The sequence below is a fragment of the Aphelocoma coerulescens genome (genome assembly GCF_041296385.1).
Source record: "Aphelocoma coerulescens isolate FSJ_1873_10779 chromosome Z unlocalized genomic scaffold, UR_Acoe_1.0 ChrZ, whole genome shotgun sequence".
Lineage (NCBI taxonomy): Eukaryota > Metazoa > Chordata > Aves > Passeriformes > Corvidae > Aphelocoma > Aphelocoma coerulescens.
The window spans coordinates 21,131,498-21,153,292 of record NW_027184085.1 but is presented as its reverse complement, the minus strand read 5'-3'; the positions used below and the strand labels follow the sequence as shown (position 1 = coordinate 21,153,292).

The window sequence follows — 21,795 nt, the reverse complement described above, 5'->3', positions numbered from 1 at the left end:
TTTTACCCTTGCTAGCAGAGCAGAAACTTCAGGCAGCCATGACATATTACTGCAACCCTAGGGTATTTTACTGTGTCCTGCAGCCATAGGGAGGAGGAGAGAAGATCCAGCAGGCAGGAATTGTGCAGCAAGATTGATTAATTTAATTATTTTACAAACTCTTTTAGAGACGTTTTCTTCATAGTCTAATTGGACAAAGGATCAGCCACCCCTTGGGGTGATTGGCTAAAATCCTAAAACATCCATTGTCAAAATATTTTTCTACTGTACTATAAACAAGACTTTCCAAGGTTGCAGGTGTTTGGTTGTTTATAGAACTCTGTTATCTCTTCTGTGAGAGCGAAAAGTCTCTCACGGGCTTAGAAATAGCAAGAAAATCCTCGCTAGCAGCATTTTTGTATTACAACGACATTCCTAGTATTTATGTGTTCCTAGCAGCAAACCTAAGATGGAGGCTAAGAGTGAACAGGAACATTCACACTGCATTACGAAAAAACCAAGAAATCTACAAGCTGACAGAGTTTATGGGCAGACAAGCAATCATTAAAAGAAGCCATATTCACAGTTATGCAAGTAATCCATTGCCAATGGATTACAAGACGTTAGAATATTTAGCTCAGATCTGTATTCTTATGCAAGCCAACCATAAATCAGAATTTCTCAGCTGTCAGAAATATACCTTAACTACTAGGATAGTCACATGTTTCAGGTAGGAGCACTCTTTGGAGACTCCTGCTGTAATGTGATGCTTCAGATTAATAGTTAGAAAGCTTAAATGAGATGTGGCTCACTAGATGCAAATCCTCATTCAAGACATTTCTGTACATCAATTGTTATTGATATAAAGCAAGAATAATCTTGATGGGGAGTTCAAAACAGGCCATGCCAAGATGTCCTAAACAACAGTGGTTAGTGTCACATGCAAGGCCCATCTGTAGTCAAACTAAGTTTGAGGGATCCCACCTTCTGGGCAATCGCTGGAATCACTGAGCTCTGGAATATAGAGGGGCTAATGAGAACCATGACACTGTTATCTCAGTTTGGCAAATCTAACCCCTCCCTGGCTTTCTATTCTATGCATGAAAGTCAAATAGCTATTTGTGAATTATTTTAAGATGACTGAAACAATTTTTGATAGATAATTGAATGATCCCTCAAAAAAAATTCCTCCAAGTTATCTATTGCATAATAATAGCTGAAGAAAAAATAAAATTACCAAGAGTAGTAAAGCCAAAGGTGAGTATACATGTAGACTCTCATAATTCAGTTAACCATAGTTACTGTTTTTAAATTACTTTGTTCCAAGCCAGGAAATACGCTTGAAAACATTTGAATTAAGAAAAGCTAATGACTTGGCAGACCAGTTATGCTGTATAAAATTCTGAGACAAAAATTATAATGGAGAAAATCTAAAACTAACAATGCAAATACATTCGCTGTTACTAAAGTGGAAATGGTGGGATAAAATACCATGAACACAGAACACTACCCTGAAAAAGTTCACGTTTTGCCTTGTGCTAGGTGAGCTTCTTTGTACTGCTTTCCTGGACTTTCTCCAAACATGCCTTCTAGAATATCTGGGTTTCACTGGCAAGCATTTCTTTGTCCAGGACCAATCCCAGGGGAAAAAGAAAAAGAAAGGTAACTAAGATTTTATATCTCCTTGCCTCAGAGATTAAAAAAGCAGGCATTAAGAAAAAGGGCCAAACAAAACCACATAAAAACAAACAGTCCAGTCTTCCTGTAGACTTGAAAAAGATGAAGATTACATCCAAAACTGTGTATGGGAAGAGCACAGGCAAGCTTTTGTCAAATTCTCTTTGGTTCCACACCACATATCCCAAAATAACTCCCCTACAGCAGTTGCAAGCCCACTAGGTAAACCAAACAGGATGGTAGAGAAGAAGGCTTATATTCTTTGTCATCCACTTAGGTATTAAAAGCACTAATAAGCATTTAATAAAGTCTTGAATGTGATGGAGAAAGTTAAGGCTGATCCTTGATTCTCCTCTTGGCTACACAGGAGGAGATAATGAAGGTAAATGGAAGCAGATTCTTAGACTGTGTTTTCAGAGCAGTCAGAGACTACTAAAACTGATAAGTAAGATGTGGCCCAAGGTGATCTAGCAGAAGTAAAGGTCTTGTTTCCAAGTCAAATCCCAATACTAAAGACTCTGGTTCTAAATCACAATACTTAAGATACTGGTTCTACACACAGCTCAGCCATCATGTGTATTTTGAACTCTGTTTTCAAACTACTGGTGTGAGCTACCACAGAGATGATTTCCTCCCATGATCCCACAAACAAGCCTGTAGCACTAACTGTGATGCTGTAGTAAAGATAAGTTGACAGCCTCATCTGATCATACCACCTCAACTCTCATAAATATTCTAGCTGACACACTCGGCAAAACTCTGCATCACATCACTGTCAATGATGTGGCACTGGTGAGACCCCAGATCTACTCTAGTGTAACCAGAATTTAGTAGGTATTTGTCTTAATTTTTTGTATTTCTTCGAAGGAATCTTCACCCAAATATATAAATCTCTGGGAGTTTTTTGCATTCTGTGTTGAGTGTCTAGTATATTCAGGCACATTTATGCTTCACCTGTAATTGGAAGTTTCTAAACCTCCAGGGCAGATCTCTCATTGAAACTTTTGATGGCCTCTACCTAGCCAATGTGTTAGGGTAAAAAAATGTGATTTTCCTTAAGACAATACAGAATTGTTTGAAAGATAAGCTGTTTCATAATGTAACTTGAACACAGAAAGGATGAAAGTGTGCATAGTAGACTCTCCCCCTAACACAACAAATTTCCCCCAGGGGGTGCAGCTGGAGGCTGAGTGGGAATTTTTCTTTCCCCAAAGATCATATGAGATTTGCTCATTGAATTCAGATATTCATGTATTTCTCTGGAAAACAAAGCCGCTCTGTAAAAACCTCTCAGATCTTTTACAGAATTGGACATCTGCTTATTGGAAGCAGAGTTGTATGGGAAATAATTTGTGGAAAACAATGTGACTCTACATTAGATCCTAAAGGAAATCCAAAAGAAAGATACAAGAGCTCAGCATGGACTACTCAGTGGCAAAACCTGAATTTGAAATTGCTACAATATTGGATTTGTTACAGTATGCCTGAAACAGATCACCTGTAGTCAGTTTGAACTGTTTATTGGAGAAACAGCAAGCTAGCAAAAAAGCATACTGATTCAACCAGGAGACAATGAAGACCTCACCAGTTTGCACTTCATACAAGGTGAGACTTCAAATAGAAATGCAATATTCCTTTCCTGATGCATTATCTCTGCAGTCTATATTCTGCTTCGGCTGCCCACCAGGACCTGAGTTCACTTTAACAAGGTTGCTGGTTACACATAGCCCGAACTGTCTTGGGACATGTTTAGAACTCCAAATAAACAAGATTTCAGACCCTTTCTGGTTCATTAGCATTCATGGGCACATGGCTGACCTGCAAAACATGTAGTCAGAAGCTCATGGCTTGACCAGTCCTCCTGTGATGAGCTACAAGAGCTGTAGCTCCACAAGAGAAGGGGGCCAGTGGCATTTTGCTGGCTGAGCCCACCTGTCTTCAGAGTTTGTTTTCCCTTTGAAGAGCTAGAGTTAACAGATAACAGAGAAGGATGCTGTGGGGTTTCTATTAATTTACATTATCTAATACAGTCTAAATGGAAAGGTTAATTTATTTCAAGACAGCATTCTGGGGAGACCAGGAGCCTGCCGTCTCTTTTACTGCAGAGCTTATAAAAGGAAATGACAGGGGAAAGCACTCATGGAAAACCTTATCTAGAGTGATGCATAAACCCAGGTCTGAAAAAACATTTAGGTCACAAATTAAATAAGGCTGGAAGTATCCTACAGTCATTCTGCACTTTAAAGCATATCACAGAAGATGGCATAATTTATCCTCATCTGAATTAACAGGAAAACATCAGGCATTTACAATTCTGACAGAACTTCATAGTGAAAAAGCTGAAATATTAAACACTTGAAAAAGTGGTTCTATGCAAAATTTACCTCAAATATAATAATATATCTTTTGTTATACATTAAAAGGTTACTATAGTAACTTGATAGCTGAGCTATAGTTAAAAATTTGGCCCCACTCAAATGTGAAATTCCAGTTTTCAAGATTATATCTCCTCTGCTATTTGGACTGGTAATGTATTTTCTGTGCTCGTTAGAATTAACTTTTTTCTTCAAATGACAGTGGCATTTATACTGAGACCTAGAGCTCCAGCAAAGATGATATGGACTTGCTTTATTGGGGTTCTTTTTCTCCAGTATGCTCTGTCCTAATTCTGTGCACACTACATCCAGTCCGGCTCTTGATTGAGTTACTTATATGGTTTTCATTCAGGATAGGTTGTTTTGAATGTGATTATGCTGAGCACATCAAACCAATATATATAGCTCTTAAAGTTTTCTCCATCTCTTGACTTCTACGCTATTCTGAGTCTATAGCTCTTCAACCCCACTGTCAAAATCTGTCACATATGACTCGCATTTTTACCTTACCAGTTTTTCCTTACGATCATCAATTGACCTTATCCTCTTGACTCTTGCTTTTTGGAAGCATTGCCAAGGCCAATTTTTGGATCTCTCAGATAATAGGGGTTGTGATCCTGCATGCACACATTGTATCCACTACTCCTCAGCATTTTGGAGCTTACTCCCAAGCCCAATGAATTCATCACTAGGAAACCCCCTGCAGCACTCAGCAGAATTCCTTGATCACTTCATGACTGTGCCCTTGATAATATCTGATAAAACATGGTTGTTGCATTAGTCACCCACTCCTAATGCAGACCATGCTGAGAAGCATGTCTCTCTTTAGGAAAATGATTAATTTTAAACAGATGTCTTTTTCCTATTCAATACTCAACCTAAAATGTTGCCAAGATAAGTTAATAATTTGCCTATCTCCAGGTGGACCTGAATCTGATATCTGATAGCAGCTGTCTAAGCCCAGAAGGGAAATTTCCCACAGTAGCAAAATTTCCTGAAAATTTCCCTTTACTGTAACAGTAGCAGCTGTAACAGTAACAGCTATTATGGCTCTGCTGGCTTCTGTGTTCAGAATGTTCACCAAATTAATGGTGATTTTTGTCGGCATTAGGGCCCCAGCGTAGGTATCAACAATGTAGATACAGCATCTTTGCAGTGATGAAATTATAGTGAAAGAGGAAAGCAGTTAGAAAGTGAAGACAGGTGTGGGTCTTCTGCTGCTATTAATTTTACAGTATCCAAGAATTCATATTAGACTCAGTCAAACACCTTGACTTCCTTTTTACTGACATGAATATCTCTAATTTGCAGTGAGAAATTAGTTAGGGTTTTCAAAGGAGTTTGAAGTACCTATACAAGCTTAATTCACTTTGCACTGCTGATCCTGCAGAGACTGTCAATAATCTCACTGTGAGCGCTTACAAAAACCAGGGTGGAGAGTTCCTGTTTTCCAGAAGGATTGTTAGGATTTTGTAAGTATAATTAATAACACAGAACTCAAATGCCTCTCGCATTTTTATTAATAAACTTATTACTTGTGTTCAGTCAGTAGCAGTATAGGTGTTAGAATGAATAGGAAGTTTGAAGAGGAAGTGTGAAAAATAGACTGAAGACAGCGTAATGTTGATGGTAATCATTATGCTTCTTTACAGAGAAGATGAAGAACTCGCTGCTTGCAGCTATCTTTTTAATTGTTAGAGGTGAGTTTTCACATACTGCACAACTTGCTGCCGCTTATGAACAGTAAAAATTCTTAATGCTACTCAAGGATGAGGCCATATGAACAAAATCATGACCGAATTAAATTCTGTTTGTAGGAGAAGCAACCAGCAGCAACATTTTTACTATTTCTTTCGCGATTGTCTTGATCAACAACTTTTTTTCTTTCTTTCTTTTTGTGCTGCCCAGACTCCTGCCGCTGCACAGACTGGGACTCTCCGTTCTGCCGGCAGCTGCCAGGTGGGTGGAATGCACGGGCCCGGCGCGGTGCTCGGGCTCCCGAGGCCGCGGCGGCTGCGGCGGGCCCCGCGCGGCCTCTGAGGGCTCCCGCCCGCCCCGCGCGCCGCCTGGCGGACGCCGCGCCCCGCGCCCGCCGGAGCCCCCGGCGCTCGGAGGCATCGCCCCTAAGGAAACGCCCGCCTTTCCCAAAGGGAAAATCCGGCCAGGGCAGCACGGGCAGCTCTGTCTGCGTGATGGCAGGGGCTAACCCGCACGCTCTGAGTGAAAGCCCACCCAGCGCGTCGCAAATAGCCGCCGTTTCAAAAGACCACGGACCTGTGATGTTTATGTGTGACGGCTATCTGCTCTCCATTTAACTGAGAAATTACTGATGCTGGCAAAAAGGAACGGTGCTACACATTTTAACAGCGAGTATTACAAAGCAGTGGGTGGTCATCTGATGTACTTTGCGCTGGATTTATTGTAGTCAGAAACATCCTGCTTGCTAACAAACAGCAGAGATGACACATTCTTGAGTACACAGTGACACTGGGCAAGACATCTGCAGGAGGACTATGTTTTTCTGAAATTAGCCATGGATAATTTTCTAGTCCTTGCAATTAACCTGCCAGACTATGCTCCACTAAATCATTAGTGAGAACACCAGATGCACAGGAAAAAAACCAGAAAGGTCTTGACTGAAAAAAAATTAAAGGTGAGGCTTTGGGGGTTTGGTTTGTTTATTGGTTTGGGTTTTTTTTTAGTGGAGAAACTGAACTGCATTTTCTTTAGAACAAAGAAAATTTTTTCTTTCTTTGCATAGTCCTTGGAGCACAGTCATGATACAGCGCTAGTACTATGCTAGGTCTGGGAAGAATTAATAATATATAATGCTAATATAAATAAAATATAATGTTAAGGTGGAGCAGTACAGTAAAACAAAGAAAGCATTAGAATAAAAATGAATGTGCATGCAGACACTAATATCCACAAACAGGACGACAAAGTTTGTAAGATTCCTTATATTCATCTGGAGAAAGTAATGTAGAACTTCAGTATCTTGGGAGTGGGGTGAGGCATTGGGGTGTTAGTTGAGCTAATACACTATTTCCACACATGAAATCTACTATTTTTCATTGTCTGCTCTAATACCATAATCCCACAGAGAAAGACAGGGAGGGTTTGTAAAACTTTAAACCTGAGGAACAATACAGCCTCTGTTCCTCTGTAAGCAAAGACAGATCTACAACACTGTAGACACCACATGGATCTGAGTTAATAGAACTGTTATTTCAAATAGTTTCAGGAGCAGTATATTACCCATGTATTGACATGAGTATTACAGCAGTTCCAAAAAGGTTTTGTTTTCAGGTGTTTCTTCAAAACAACAATAAACAAACACTAAGTAAGCGTAAGGTTTAATTCAGAGGAAAAAGGAGAAGAATGTGAGAGCTGTTGCTGTTTTCCCTGCTGTTGACAGACACCGTGTTCATGGGTGAGGAGGTCAAGATGTGGTTTGGTGACCAGACTAGAAAAGCAAAGAATTCTTTAATTTTTCACATTGCTATGGAAACAAGGAAGACATGATCTCCACCTTCCTGAAAAGAACCTGTACACACTTGAACTGATGCAGCATAACTTTATTAGAAAAGCATTATTTATGAGAAATAATATGAGAAAAGAAGTGTCATAAGGTGAGGGTATTAAAGTCAGTGCTATACTCATTTGACACACTTTTTTCCCAAAAGATCTTTTAACTAGAATATGCATCTGTCATCTCAATGATGAAAAGACTGCTGAGGATACTCTGTAAGTCAGGTTGTAGGAAGAAATTAGGAAAAGAGAATTGATCGTTTATCTCATAACCTAGGTTATGAGCTACCGTAACTATGCTACAACACTAACTCCAGACATATGCATATTTACTTTTCACATAGCAATACATTCTTATTCAAGATTGATAGGCCTATTGGCAACTTGTTAAACCTAACAGGTATGAAGGATGTGTGACTCTACTTATCAGGAAAAATTCACCTTAAGCATCCCATGCTTGTTGACATCCTTGTCTACTTTTCTGAACAACAACAACAAAATCTGAAAAAAAGTCCTTTAGGTGGTACTTTGAAACACCATGACTGATTCTTCTGAACTAATAGTTCAGACACAAATGACACAAAGCAAAAGAAGAACAGTCATATTTTAGCATTACCATTTCTGATAAGACATTTTTTAAATACTGAAGTAAGCTTAACCGCTAAAGACAAAAAACAAGTTCTTTTAATAATGTTATCAGTGTTTAATTTCACATCAGCTGAAAAAAGGGTATGTTCAGATGCAAAATAAGCCTCATACTTCTCTTTAAAAAATTAATAACAAGAAATTTTGTACATAAACTTATGCTCCTCCTGTTTTATAATGTGGTCTTTATAGAGCAGGCAGCATAAAAGTAATACTGGTTTTATCCAGCAATAGTGTGTTGTTCTGAACTTCAGATAGTGATGGCTGATGGTTTTGATGAAATTCTGGGGTCTAGTCGATCAGTTCTAGCCTGGTTTATATTTGGTTTTGTTGCTCACAGTCCTTTGAGTCAGTTAATGGTTGTCTGTGATAGGTCTTCTGCAGTGTACATGTTTTCATCTTCCAGATTGGGACAATGAATTGATGTGCTACAAAGAACTAAGTGGGGATCTAACCTGTACCTGGCTGCCCTTACCTAGTGCTCCAAATACAGTTAATTATACCATATACTTAAAATGGTAAGTCTGAAAAGTAATCTCAGAAAACGAAAAGCTCTTATTGCTGTTAGATGTGATTCCCATCTGCCAGAGTTTTGCTCCCGTATATTTCATCATGTTATAAGTTGTTACACAATGCTGGTCAATATCTTTTATCATTTCTAATCAATACCTATTTATTTGTGAGAGCTTGGTAAGAGAGTGGTAGGTTGATCTTGGCTAGACATCACAAAAGCTGTTCTATCCCTCCCCTCCTCAGCCCAACAGGGCACAGAAAATACTACAAAGGTGCATGAGTTGAGATAAGGACAGGAATAGATCACTCAGCAATTACCGTCATGGGCAAAGCAGACCTGACTTCGGAAAATGATTTTAATTTATTAACATTCAAATCAGAGTAGAGTAATGAGAAATACAGCTACAACTTGAAACACCTTCTTCCTCCCTGCCCCTCCTCATGCTTTCCTTCTTACTGGGCTTAACTTTTCTCCTGAATTCTCTACCTCCTCCACCCCAGTATTGTGGGTGGACAGGAAATAGGGTTGTGTTCAGTCCATCACATGTTGTGTCTGTCACTTCTTTCTCTTCTGACTCCTCTGCTGGTCCAGCATAGGGATGCTCTCACAGGAGACAGTCCATCATGAACTTCTCCAACATGAATTCTTCTCATTGTGCTGCAGTTCTTCCATGGGGTTCTGGCCCTTCAAGAAGAGCCTGCTCCAAAGCAGGTCCCTTATGGGGTTATAAGCCCTGCCAGCAAACCTGCTCCAGCATGGGCTTCTCTCTGCTGCTCTCACATATTCTCATTCCTCTCTGCCAGCTGCTGTTGTGCAGCAGCTTTTACCTTATTTTAAATACATTATCCCAGAGGCACTATCGTCATGGCTGATGGGCTCAGCCTTGGTCAGCAGTGGGTTTGTCCTGTAACCAGCCTGGCTTTGTTGGACATGGTGAAAGCTTATTGCAGCTTCTCACAGAAGCCACTGCTATAGCAACCTGCTCCCCTGCTCCCAAAACCCAATACAAAGTCATTATACATCTTACCATGCCTCCAGCACACTGTTTAAAACATTATTGCCAAAGATCACCTTAATGAATTACCTTTACTTGCAACTATTGACTTTCATTGTCTATTCAACATAGAAGCATTCAATGTAAAAAAAAAAAAAAAATTAAAACAAAACACACAAACATAAACAGACACTTTTAAGCTTTTATTTTATGCATTACGTACTTTGCTGTAGCATGTACCCAAGGAGATGTCAGATGTGGCATACCTTCTGGTAATTCTGAATTGTCAAGTAGTGATTTAACAGATGGAATGAACTTGTAGCATTAATCTTGGGCTGATTACCTCAAATACAGTGTCTTCAGTTGCAGCTGCATTACAAAATTCAATTTCCTCATTTTATATCTAGATGTTTGGAAATTCCCATGAGACTAGGGGCATGTTCAGAAACAGAGATATGAGATCAGAAGACATGATCTTTGCCATGAGACAATATCATGGGGTACATAGGGTACAACAGTGTATGCCGTTGGTATATTCTGATATTCATTGCTGATTATTCTGCCGCAAAACCACCCCTTGTCATTAAAAATGAGCTGTGGTTAGAAGCATCTCCTAAAGCTAAGAAAATATCACTACACTGGGAAATTCCCCAGGGTGATCATCTTCACATTGCAGAGGAGCAAAGCAACCACCTCAAGGCTGAGCTTACTCCCCCCAATATCTTCAGTATTTTCTCATGGAGGTAGCAGCAGGCACCAGCTTGCAAGAAGCACCAAATCCCACTGCATTTGCTGTCTTGCCTCTTGGGACTTTAAAGAGTCACAATTTTTTGGAAGGGCAGAAACATCTGTGAAACAGCTCTGCTGTTTCTGTAGAGATGTTATCAGATAAAATACATGTAAGCTAGTTGCTCTTAAAGTCCTAAGCCAAAACCAGACTGTGCTGTTCCCAGGCTGCAGAGTTGATGTCATGAACAGACAAGGCAGAAAAAAAGAATGAAAGAGGAGGTCAGTGGGGGAAGAGGGAGAAAATTCTATGGCAGAGATGTTGATGTTTCCAAGTCAGAGTCAGGACTTCAACCTCAGTTTCCTGGGCTTCCACCCGGTGGTCTTGAAGACAAACTTCCAACCTCCTCCTCTATTGTGTTAAAAGCAAAAAAAAAAAAAGGCAAAAAAAAAAAAAAGCAAAAAAAAAACCAAAAAAAAACCCAAAACCACTTGAAAGGACTTTTAGCTTGCCTAGAAGAGGGCATCACCCCTTCCTGCATGTAACATCAGTTTGACGTTGTAATTGTTCCTTGTCCTTGCTCCTTATGACTTAGTTGTCAGGAAGAAAAATATTAAAGATAAACACTCCCACAGAAAAGTTCCAACCAAGAATTCAAAATCATGCTTTGAAATTTTAATTGCTGATTCACAGCTAGTCTGAAGCAGAAGACAGGAAAACCTTCAAGTAGTTTTTTTCAGTTATTAAATATTGATGTGTGTAATTTAATACTTGAAATGCATAGTTAGGCAATTAATATGCTAGCCCATCTCTTTAAGAGCATTGAACTTGCACAATTTTAACCTTGGAAAAATTTGTCCTGTGTGTGGCAGAGACAAAATGAGAGAGACAGGGAAAAAAAAATAGGCAGCAAAGTTGTATGTAAGGCATTAAAACTCTTGGACTTCCTGTGTTGTGTGCATTAGGTATACCAGGAGAAATCTACACGGCTGAGGACTCAGGTGACATTTAAATATCTCTGTCAAACTCTGATGCTTTGCAGGAACAGAAGTCAGAAGACAGGCATAGAACTCATAAGAGGTTTTTCATAACTTTATGGTAATTTAGATTCATGTAACTGGGAAATTTTGCTGTTCAAAAGGAATTTGTGTGCCCCTGAGATAGGTGGCAAGGCTTTATGAAGTAATTTCTAACCTAATTTTATACCTTCAAAATGCTCTATATATCCCACTGTAAGTACAAAAGAAGGTCATATGGATCTTGTTGTATCATGCTATGCCTTACAGGTTTAAGGAATTCACAAGTTCTCCACCACACAACACAAGGATTTGCATGTTTAAATTTGCTAGAGTTACTGGGGTGCTGGAATTAATCTTGCTGTTTCAAGCTGCTCAAGGTGAACCTCCAAGTTTCCGGATGTGGAATTACGTGTAGAAGTATCTGGAGAGCTATCAATTGCTGTAATGTCGCTTTCTTGGGCAGGGGAGGAACTATAATCCAATGAAATGTTTTTCATTCTGCTTCCTTTTCTCTGAAGGAACAAGATACGAAAACTTTTTCAACGAAACACATCATTGCCTTCCATCACAATAGAACGAAAGAATCTCTACATTGAGAGATTTGCATCCATTTGGATAGCAGTGAATTATGCCCATGACACCTGTGCAAAAGGAAAGAACATTTCAGTTTTACCAAGCAAAGCAGGTACAGCATCTTCACAAGTTGTATTACTGCAGTGCTCAGCTAAAACTGTAGTCTTTAAATATTATTTCCAAAATTTCAGCTCCCAAAATACTCTCATTATTTTTACTGATTCAGAGACCTAAAATGCAGTTTGACTTCTTTAAATGAAATAGTAACAGAAGTCTATCCAGCTTTTACAGGAGGAGGGTTTTACTTTAAATATTTTGCTGGAATATTTAATATTCATATCCAGAAAAATATATAGTGATATTTGTGTACTTAACCAGCTTTTTGTGCTCACTTTGATGGTTTTCTGAATTTCTTTATATTGGTTTCCAAAGAGCAGATTGACTCAGCATGGTACACCTAAGGAATCCATGATATAGGGCATTAGAATTTTGAGAAACCTTTTCAAAATTCAACTATTTTCTAAGGCCATTTACCTATTACACAGTGGTACAAGGAAGATATGAAAAAAGCAGCCCTATTTACTATTTCCTTTAGATGTTTGTTTAAAGATTCCCTACCTATCTGGTCACTGAAATAATGTTAAAAGCTTCCCAAAACTTCACCTGCTCAGACTAATCATGGTCCAAGAAAAACCACTGGTTCCCACTGCTGGGTGTTACTACCAGTACAACCCAAATTATCACTATGACCTTTACTGAAGACTTTTGGCCACCTTGTGTTTATTGAAGAGAAAGATGAAAATATATTTGCACTTACTGAAATTTAAAGATATTCTGCATATTTTTAATACAATTCATGATTACAGGTATTTTTGACATTTTGATTAGTAACTGCTTAGAAAAAGAATGTTCCTGAAATCAGTAGAAGCATTCACAAAAGAAAGGCAAGAGGAACAACTGTATTTTGCTAATACCATAAAGATTTAGTAATTATTCATTTCCAGGGTTTTTTGAAGTCTTACAGTGTTCAGTATCCTGTGCCAAGTCTTCCAATTTTTATAGACCACATTTGACAGACATAATTACCAAAGCTTTCCTGCTTCTCTTACATTTTTAACAGCTGTATATCCCCCATTTTAGGAAAGTGCTTGTCACCATCTAACATAAATGCTTATCAGATCACAAACCAATTGATAATAAAGTGGGACCTGCCCACAGCTCATACATCATATGAGCTGAGATACAGAGAGGCAATCACAGAAGCCACTCCATGGACACTGGTAAGTACTTCCAGATGACAATCACGTGAGAACATAAGGTTCTGCCTCAATATCTCCACTTATTACATGCAGCACAAGGATTGCAAGGCGGCACAGCAAGGAGTCACTTGGTAGGCAGATCCCATTAAGGCACTTTAGTTTGGTTCTAATAAATCGTGAAATGTTTGTGAAAGAAGGAATAATAGTTTTAAACAGAGTAAAATAGAACAGCATGTCATCAGGTTCATTAATGTACCAGTGAGACATTACAAATGCCATTGATGCAAAAGCTGAATATCAGAAATGCCATGCAAACTCAGATCCAAATTATACTTTCAGTGTTTTACAATATTACTCTTTAGCTGGTGACATTGCATTTTCAAACAGATTAGAGATCAGGTTGCTTTGTTTTTTAAGGTAATAATTCATACCTTACACACCTTTGGTTTGTGTCAGTATTCCAGATTTTCTTCTTTAAAAAGAGAAGAAATAATTTCTCTGCAATACAATCATAGAATCATAGAATTGTTTGTGTTGGAAGGGATCTTGAAGATCATCTAGCTCCAGCCAGCCCTGCCGTGTGCAGGGCCACTCTGTACTATACCAGGTTGCCCCATCCAAACTGGCCTTGAACACTTCCAGGAATGGAGAGTCCACAACTTCCCTGGGCAACCTGTTCCAGTGCCTCACCACCCTCATAGTAAAGAATTTTTTCCTAAAATCTAATCTAAACCTACTCTCTTTCAGGTTACAGCCATTGCCCCTTGTCTTGTCTCTACATCCTCTTGTGAATAGTCTTGCCCCATCTTTCCTGTAAGTTGTCTTCAGGCACTGGAAGGCAACAATTAGCTCTCCCCAAGACCTTCTCTTTTCCAGACTGAATAATCCCAATTCTCCCAGCCTTTTCTCACAGGAGAGGTACTCCATCCCATTGATCAGTTTGGTGGCCCTCCTTTGGATTCATTCCAACAGCTCCATGTCCTGCCTGTGCTGGGGACCCTGTCCCTAAAAACTGGGAAATTCTCCATCAAATTTGTTATCTTAGAAAGTCAACATTACTTCATTAGCAGTGCTGAAATCCATGGGTAATTCTCTTCAAAGCATGCATGCTCAGTAACCTAAGACACCAGGTTATATTCCTGAAACTATTGTATTTTCACCACATTTCCTGAATACATGCATATATGTTAATTATTTCCACTTGTTTGGATATGGTTCCAGATCTTCTGACGAATCTTTTCTCCTTGGGAGTATCTCAAATATGTCATCAGGTCATAGTGTACTTCTCTTATCATTCTTTGTTCTGACACAAAATCCTTGTTCTCAAAACTGAGATACTTGTTAGTACATATTAATCACTGATAGAAGTAAACAAGAAAGCATTAGCTGGAACAAGTTTATTAGTCACAGATGTAGGGAGTTAGCACAAGGCCACATTAATCTCTGTTATTTGTACTACCCACTCTATGTACAAAATTAAGCACTAACAATGAATACAGGGGTCATACTCTACTGTGCTAAAGTTAAAAAAGTTTTCCAGCATCTTCCTCCACTGCTGCATAGACATCTTACAGGACTGTTCTGTAACCACCCCAGAGCTGGATGCAGCACTGCAGGTGGGGTCTCAGCAGAGCAGGGCAGAGGGGCAGAATCCCCTCCCTGGCCCTGCTGGCCGCGCTGCTTTGGATGCAGCCCAGGACATGTTTGGCTCTCTGGGCTGTGAGTGCCCATGGCTGGGTCATGTCCAGCCTCTCACCCACCCCAAGTCCTTCTGGGCAGGGCTGCTCTGATCTGTCCATCCCCCAGCCTGTGCTGATACCAGGGTTGCTCTGACCCAGCTGCAGCACCAGCACTTGGTCTTGTTAAACCTCATGAGGTTCCCATGGTCCACCTCTGGAGCCTGTCCAGGTCCCTCTGGATGGCATCCTAACCTTCAGAAGTGCCAACAGCACCACTAAGCTTGGGGTCATCTGCAAATTTGCAGAAGGTGCACTTGACCCCTCTATGCCATTAATGAAGATATTAAATAACACTGGTCACATCCACTACGGACTCCTGATGGACACCACTTGTCGCTGATGTCCACTGGGATTCTGAACCAATGACCGCTACTCTCTGGATGCGACCATCCAACGACTTCCTGATCCATGTAACAGTTTATCCATCAAATCCATCACTGTCCAATTTGGAGACAAGGATGTTGTGGCATACAAGATCAGTTCCAGATGCCTTTTAGGGCATGCAATATGGCACAGCAACAGGGCAGTACAAAACTAGAGGGAATAAGTAAGAGATGGAAAATGAGTCATAATTTCAGTAATGTTTGCATGTAGCAGCAATGACTGCTTATCCTGCCCCTTCCCATCCAGCATATCAAGCCAAAGCTTCTCCAACAGGCAGGCACATATGCATGATTTGTATCACTAAGTTCCTGAAATTGTCTGGTTTTCAAGCTCTGTTATTTATATATATGTTAATCAAGTTTTAAATATGTGTTTATCAAGTACAACAAAACCCCAAGAAGAAAACTGTATAAATAGCAAGAGTTCCCACTTATTGGGAAACTGCTCACCTCGAAGCCTCTTTGCTTCCTTTTTACTACAAAAATCTCCTTTGTTCTGCCTTTTATCTCAGAAGACTATTCCTACTTCTCTTATAGCTGACTGCCAGTTTGTTTAGCCACTTCAGAAGATGTACTTTGAGGGCTCCATGTAAGAAAGGTTTCACCTCAGTACAAAGAATGTGCAGGTCTTGGAAAGATCTCCTTGTTCACTTGCATACAATTCCTAGACCATCCTAGGACAGCCAGTTACCCAAGCGTAGCCCACCGAGCAGTGCAATAGATAGATAACAATGTGCAGACTGTCTGGCACATGGCATGTGGAAGAATAGAGGGTTAAGAGCACTACAAATGCACATTCTGCATGTTCTGGAGACAGGGGAGATTGAAGATTCACATGAGTACTATGAAGGACTAGTAGAGATAGCCACACTTGGTGAGACAAATGACTGAATACTACAGGTCATAAATATTCATTATCTCCGAGGTCCCAACTAATCCTATGAATTTAGGCTGTAATCTCTTTCTAATCATGTGGACATAGGGTACACTTGCAGCTGAGTGAGTATGGCCACACATGCACAGGAGATGTATAAAGCTAGTGTTTATCAGGAGTAGGATAAATGTACTTTATGTACATTTAATGTAGTTTAACATTTGGGTTTTAAATCCATTCCACTTCCCTCTTGCTCTATAGAGATTTGGAGTCTTTCTGTAGTATTGTCCTTAGTTTTGCAACCAAGCATTTTCTATTAGCTAAATTATATGAAGTTGTCATGGTCAGAGTAATACCCTTCACTCATAAGAAAGAACTAGCAATATGTTTATTGATATAAAACAGAAATCTAGCAAAGTTTGATAGTAAATGTGACAGGCATTTAACAAGAGTAGATGGCAAGGAGCACTTGATTACTTCACAGAGAATAGAGTCAGACAGAACTGTTAGGAGACTTTTTAATTGGGTCTTGATGCTTAGAAAGGCTCCCCTTGCATTCTAAAATTCTTCTCAGAGCCCCTGTAAGTCTAGTTACTTCCAGATCCAGACTTAGTCCCAGACTTGGTCAACAGTTTATGTCTGAAGGATTATATGTGCACAATCAATCCTTTGTATCACTTAAATGAGGTTTAAAATTTTCAGTGTACTAATTTCCAAGTCACTTATCAAGTATCTGATGAGACAAAAATTCTCTCAACCTTGAGGAGTAGCCTTAAGAGGCGTACCTACTCAAGAGATACTGTTGTATAGTCCACTGCTGTGCGGGAGAGCTCAAGAGGCTATGGGCTGTCCACTATTTAAGGGGTAAGATGAGTCACCTAAAGACGTATACATGCTCACTTCAGATATTAATTTCTTCCAAAGTTGACTTGAACCTTAACCAGCACTATGGTTAGGTGGATGAACTGCTCAAATTAGCCCTTGTCTTTCATGTTATCTGTCTGCCCTGAATCAACTTTGAGACGGGTGATAGTCCAGACACATTGGTTATGTCTGCTGATTGTGGTTATCACTCGAGCAGGATTACATGAAATAAAGGGCAGGATGGAGGCAAAGCGGAGGGGAGGGAGGTGAGCACACTGCCACAGAAGTTAATTAATTAACTTATTAATTAGAAAATAAAGTACTGCAGAAATTGAAAGAGAAGAGTTGGTCACCTTACAGTGGGGCTTTGTTTTTTTAGGGGGGGTTTAGGAAAAAGTTTAAGCAAAAACAACAGTTTTCTATTGTATTTTCTCTTATTTTCTCTGTATTTTTCAGCTCAGGGTTTTTCTTAGACATGGGTGATATCTTTATTTAAAGAAAAACTCCATTCCCTGTACAGTTACTGGGACTCCAGTGCCGTCATCAGCTGCAGATGCACATCACTTCTGCAGTGCCAAGGCACAGGAAGCCACACTTTCAATCCAGTCATGCTCTTTAAGACATCAGTCATGAGGATCTATTTAGACATAATGATACTTCTAAAAATAAGGACTTTTTTTTAATATTTAATTTTCCCTTGAGTTCTTATTCTTGAGAATGTCATTAAGGCTCAGAGTTAAGTAAATTTTTGATTTTCAGTATATGTCATGTCTAACTGATTTTAAAAGTAATATTTAGACCAGGTTACTTATTGTCCTGAGTGAGCAGAACAAGTTCATGAAAAGGAGGGTGTTGCCTTGAAAGAATGAAAATACCTTGACTAAAATGAGTAGTAATTCCTATTTGAAGACAGGAACCTCTACTTTCAGCTGACTCAGAAGACCAGTCTTAGGCTGAGAAAACAATTAATATAAGATTATTATTGCTGCTACATAAATGATCTTTTTTTTAGGTGCCTCTAGAAAGCAATGTTGTCAATGTCACCATTTCAAATGTAAATACTAAGTCTTCATACATTGTTCAGCTCAGATGTGTAACCAAGGATGGTCTCAACTGTGTTTGCATTTGGAGCAAAGAGATTTTGGTCCCTCACAGTAAGTGAAATGTAGCTTCATCCTACTGGTTGTAAATATGAATGTAAGCGCTTTTCCAATTTTTGTGTCATATGGAATAGCATTTTCAGATACTGTTGAAAATATGAACATCAGAATGACTCATTTGAGTGCATATCTCCATCTTTTACCATGTTTACCAGAACTCGTGAACAAGCCAAGAATATCATATAATGTAACCACACAAAACTCTCCCGGAAGAAGAAGTGTTCTTCTGAAGTGGGAGGTAAGGTTCACTCTGAGTCTGGCTACCTTCTGTTATGTATATGTTATTTATTTAATATATTGCAGGGAAAAACAGACTTTCTCATTGTATTGAGACTACACTTGATATGCAAAAGGCATTGGATATTGTACACTTGCTGCAGAATTCATTGCATCTATATGCTAGTGATTCAGGTGCTAGAAACCTACAAGGAAATACTACATCCATTTATAATCTTGAAAAATCACTAAAACTTCCCTTCTTTTCCAGGGAAAAACATGTTTTCATTTTAAGAGCTTCCAGTTTTTTCTGAAATTCCTCGCAAGACATTACTAAATGTCTTCCTGTCTATGTTACTCCAAAAGTATCCAATTAGTTCATTAAGATAACCCAGCCTCACAGCTTCGTGGTATCTACACATTATTAATTTTGTGCCAGAAATAACAGACAATCTTGATACCAGAAATAATCCTTGAAGAATTCACAGGCCTTCATGTATTAAGTTTCTGCCTATATTGCAGTAATTTCCATTTCTGTGCACTGCATTTTCCAATCTCTTATTAAGATTAGTACAGTAAAATAATGAGTGAACCACCACCAGAAATTTCTACCAATGGATATTTAACAGGTTCCAAATTTGTAGCATAATTACTAGCATTTCTCTTTAAAGATACTAGATACCTAACCAAGGCCGAGTAGATGAGGGTACCCAGAGGCATAAATTTCAATTAAACACCTCTCATTTACTTTCAAGTTCCTAATAACGCGGGATATGTTCCGGTGAAATGTAGAGAACGTTACAGCTGCTTCACTGCTGTTATTGCTAATTGCATACACATGTGATCTCAATTAAGGAAAATTCTTAATCCTGTACTAAAATCCTCTCAATTTAAGCATGCTGTTAATTTTAAGGAAATGCTTTGCTTCATTGATTCCTAATGACCTAATTAAAACAGTATGATTTTATCCCCATTATTGGAGGCTCCATTTTGTTTATACAATTAAATAGTTCTTGATTTTCTGCACAGGACATAACAGCATTTATAGAATAATAATGTTTTTCCTCTTGCTAGGTAGCACAAAATGAGAATGTCCTTGGATATTTCGTTAATGTGGAAAGAATACCCAACAGCTGCAGCCACTCACCAAATCGCATCTCTCTCAAAGAGGGAAAAATTCTTGTAAATCTCTCCATGGCTTACTATAGAGTTAATATTTCTGCCTATAATGAAGCAGGAGAATCTCCACAAGCCATCTATATTGTCCCAGAATTCTCTGGAACAGGTACTTACCTTATCATTCATTCACCAGAGTGGTGGGGAAGTTTTATGACCAATCTCCAAGGCTACTTTTAGACATACTTTGGGATAGGTGAAAGCATTCTCTTGAATATTTTTTAGGCTGATATTTTTACATAGTGGGAGTCAGAATTGTTTCTTAAGAAGATACTTTGGTAGAAGTTAAGAGATAGTAATTTAATATTCAGTTTAGCACTTCTTGTTTCTCAAGCTAGAGAAAGTACCATGTGCTGGATGTACTTCAGAAAATGGTTTATGGACTGTCCTCAACATCAAGTAGATGTCATGGTTTAAAAAAAAGTTCACAGAAGTATGTGCAAGTCTAAATTTTTGAGGTAAATAACTATTAAGAGACCTGCTACTGTCCTTTATTTCATTATTACTCTAAATGGCACATAGGAGAAGGAACAGATAGGATGTACATGTCACTTTCTAATGAACATGTAAGCTTTGTAATGCCTAAACAAACAGTCTTTTCTTTTAAAAAATAAACCTAACAATGTTTTCCTTATAATATAAGCTAGATTCATGTGTTATAATCTTGAGGTATATTTATTGCAATATGAGAAGAACCTCTCTTACAAAGTAAGATTTTTTTTAAAATTAAGCTATAGCATTCACAAGCAAAGATGTGTGCAAGTACCCTTGCTGAGCTTCAGATAGCTGCAAATGACTGCTTATCCAGAATTCTCAAACACGCCCCTCATTCTCTTCTCCTTTGTTCTGCTAAGAGGTAACAGCTTGATTTTGCCCTTACATTTCAGTCCCTTAGCTCTCTTCTGATAAAATAGATCAACCATTTCAAGCCACCTTTTGACTGACAATAAGTTGTCTACTGAACCTCTGAGCCTGTATTTCATGGCTCTCTCCACCTGTTTCTATTTGACTGTACTTCAGTGCAACTTCTCTGTATCTATCATGAGTTACTGAGAAGATACTTAATGCACATTAAGTCCATTCTCAAGATAAATTCCTTCTCAGCATACACAACTTTTCCTCAGCTAGTACAGCCATTTTCTTTACAGAATCATAGAATCAATTAATTTGGAAAAGACCTCTGAGATCGTTGAGTCCAATCTGTGATCTAACACCACCTTGTCCATAAGACCGTGGCACTAAAGTGACATATCCAGTCTTTTCTTAAATATTTTCAGGGACAGTGACTCCACCACCTCCCTGGGCAGCCCATTCCAATACCCAATCACTCTTTCTGTGAAGAAATTCTTCCTAATGTTGAGCCTAAACCTCCCCTGGCACAGCTTGAGAGTGCTCTTGTCCTATTGCTAATGGCTTGGGGGAAGAGTCTGACCCCCACCTGGCTACAGCCTCCTTTCAGGCAGTTGCAGAGACTGATAAAGTCTCCCCTGAGCCTCCTTTTCTCCAGGCTAAACAACCGCAGCCCTTTCAAACAACCCCAGGAACCCCAGTTCCTTGGACAACCACAGCTCTCTCAAAATTAATTTGCCTTTCTTGGATTGCTTTCCAGACAGGAGATAAAACAGAGAGCATGTATATCTGCCACAAGCTCCACTTCTTGTCTCAAAATGGCAGGTTGCTCTTCTCCCTCCTTAGTGTCAGTAAGAAGGTCTTTCCTAGTTTGGTAGCCTGTCTTTTATGATGTCAAAATCTTCATGATCCTTTCAGAAAATGCAAAATATATGAAATATAAAATTATCTAGCTATGATTCATTGTTCTCCTCCTCCCCTACCCAGGCAAGCACTATCTCACAGTTGCTCTGTGTATAGCAGTTACTAGTGGCTCACAGGAGCTTATTTAGCAACACCAGACTTCCTCTTCCTGAGGCTTGGAACGGCCATTTAATTTCCAACAATCAGAAACAAGGAAAAGTCATGAGCAGCAATCAACACTGTAGCCCCCAGACACCATTGCAAAGTAGTAAATGCCCAGTTTCCTGTATTGAAATACTGGTGTAAACCTTACTATGGTAAGTGAGTCACTTGCAATG

General features: G+C 39.1%; 1 protein-coding gene across 1 annotated transcript in view; it reads left to right on the top strand.

Moving 5' to 3' along the window:
- The first annotated feature begins 5,688 nt into the window (after nucleotides 1-5,688).
- The window catches only part of LOC138103374 (interleukin-6 receptor subunit beta-like), a 29,143-nt gene continuing 13,036 nt past the window's right edge, over nucleotides 5,689-21,795 (top strand). The window contains exons 1-8 of the mRNA XM_069001625.1: nucleotides 5,689-5,731; nucleotides 5,940-5,990; nucleotides 8,614-8,725; nucleotides 11,980-12,146; nucleotides 13,175-13,314; nucleotides 18,166-18,307; nucleotides 18,469-18,551; nucleotides 19,604-19,814. Coding sequence (XP_068857726.1) covers nucleotides 5,689-5,731; nucleotides 5,940-5,990; nucleotides 8,614-8,725; nucleotides 11,980-12,146; nucleotides 13,175-13,314; nucleotides 18,166-18,307; nucleotides 18,469-18,551; nucleotides 19,604-19,814 — 949 coding nt within the window. The remainder of the gene's footprint in view (nucleotides 5,732-5,939; nucleotides 5,991-8,613; nucleotides 8,726-11,979; nucleotides 12,147-13,174; nucleotides 13,315-18,165; nucleotides 18,308-18,468; nucleotides 18,552-19,603; nucleotides 19,815-21,795) is intronic.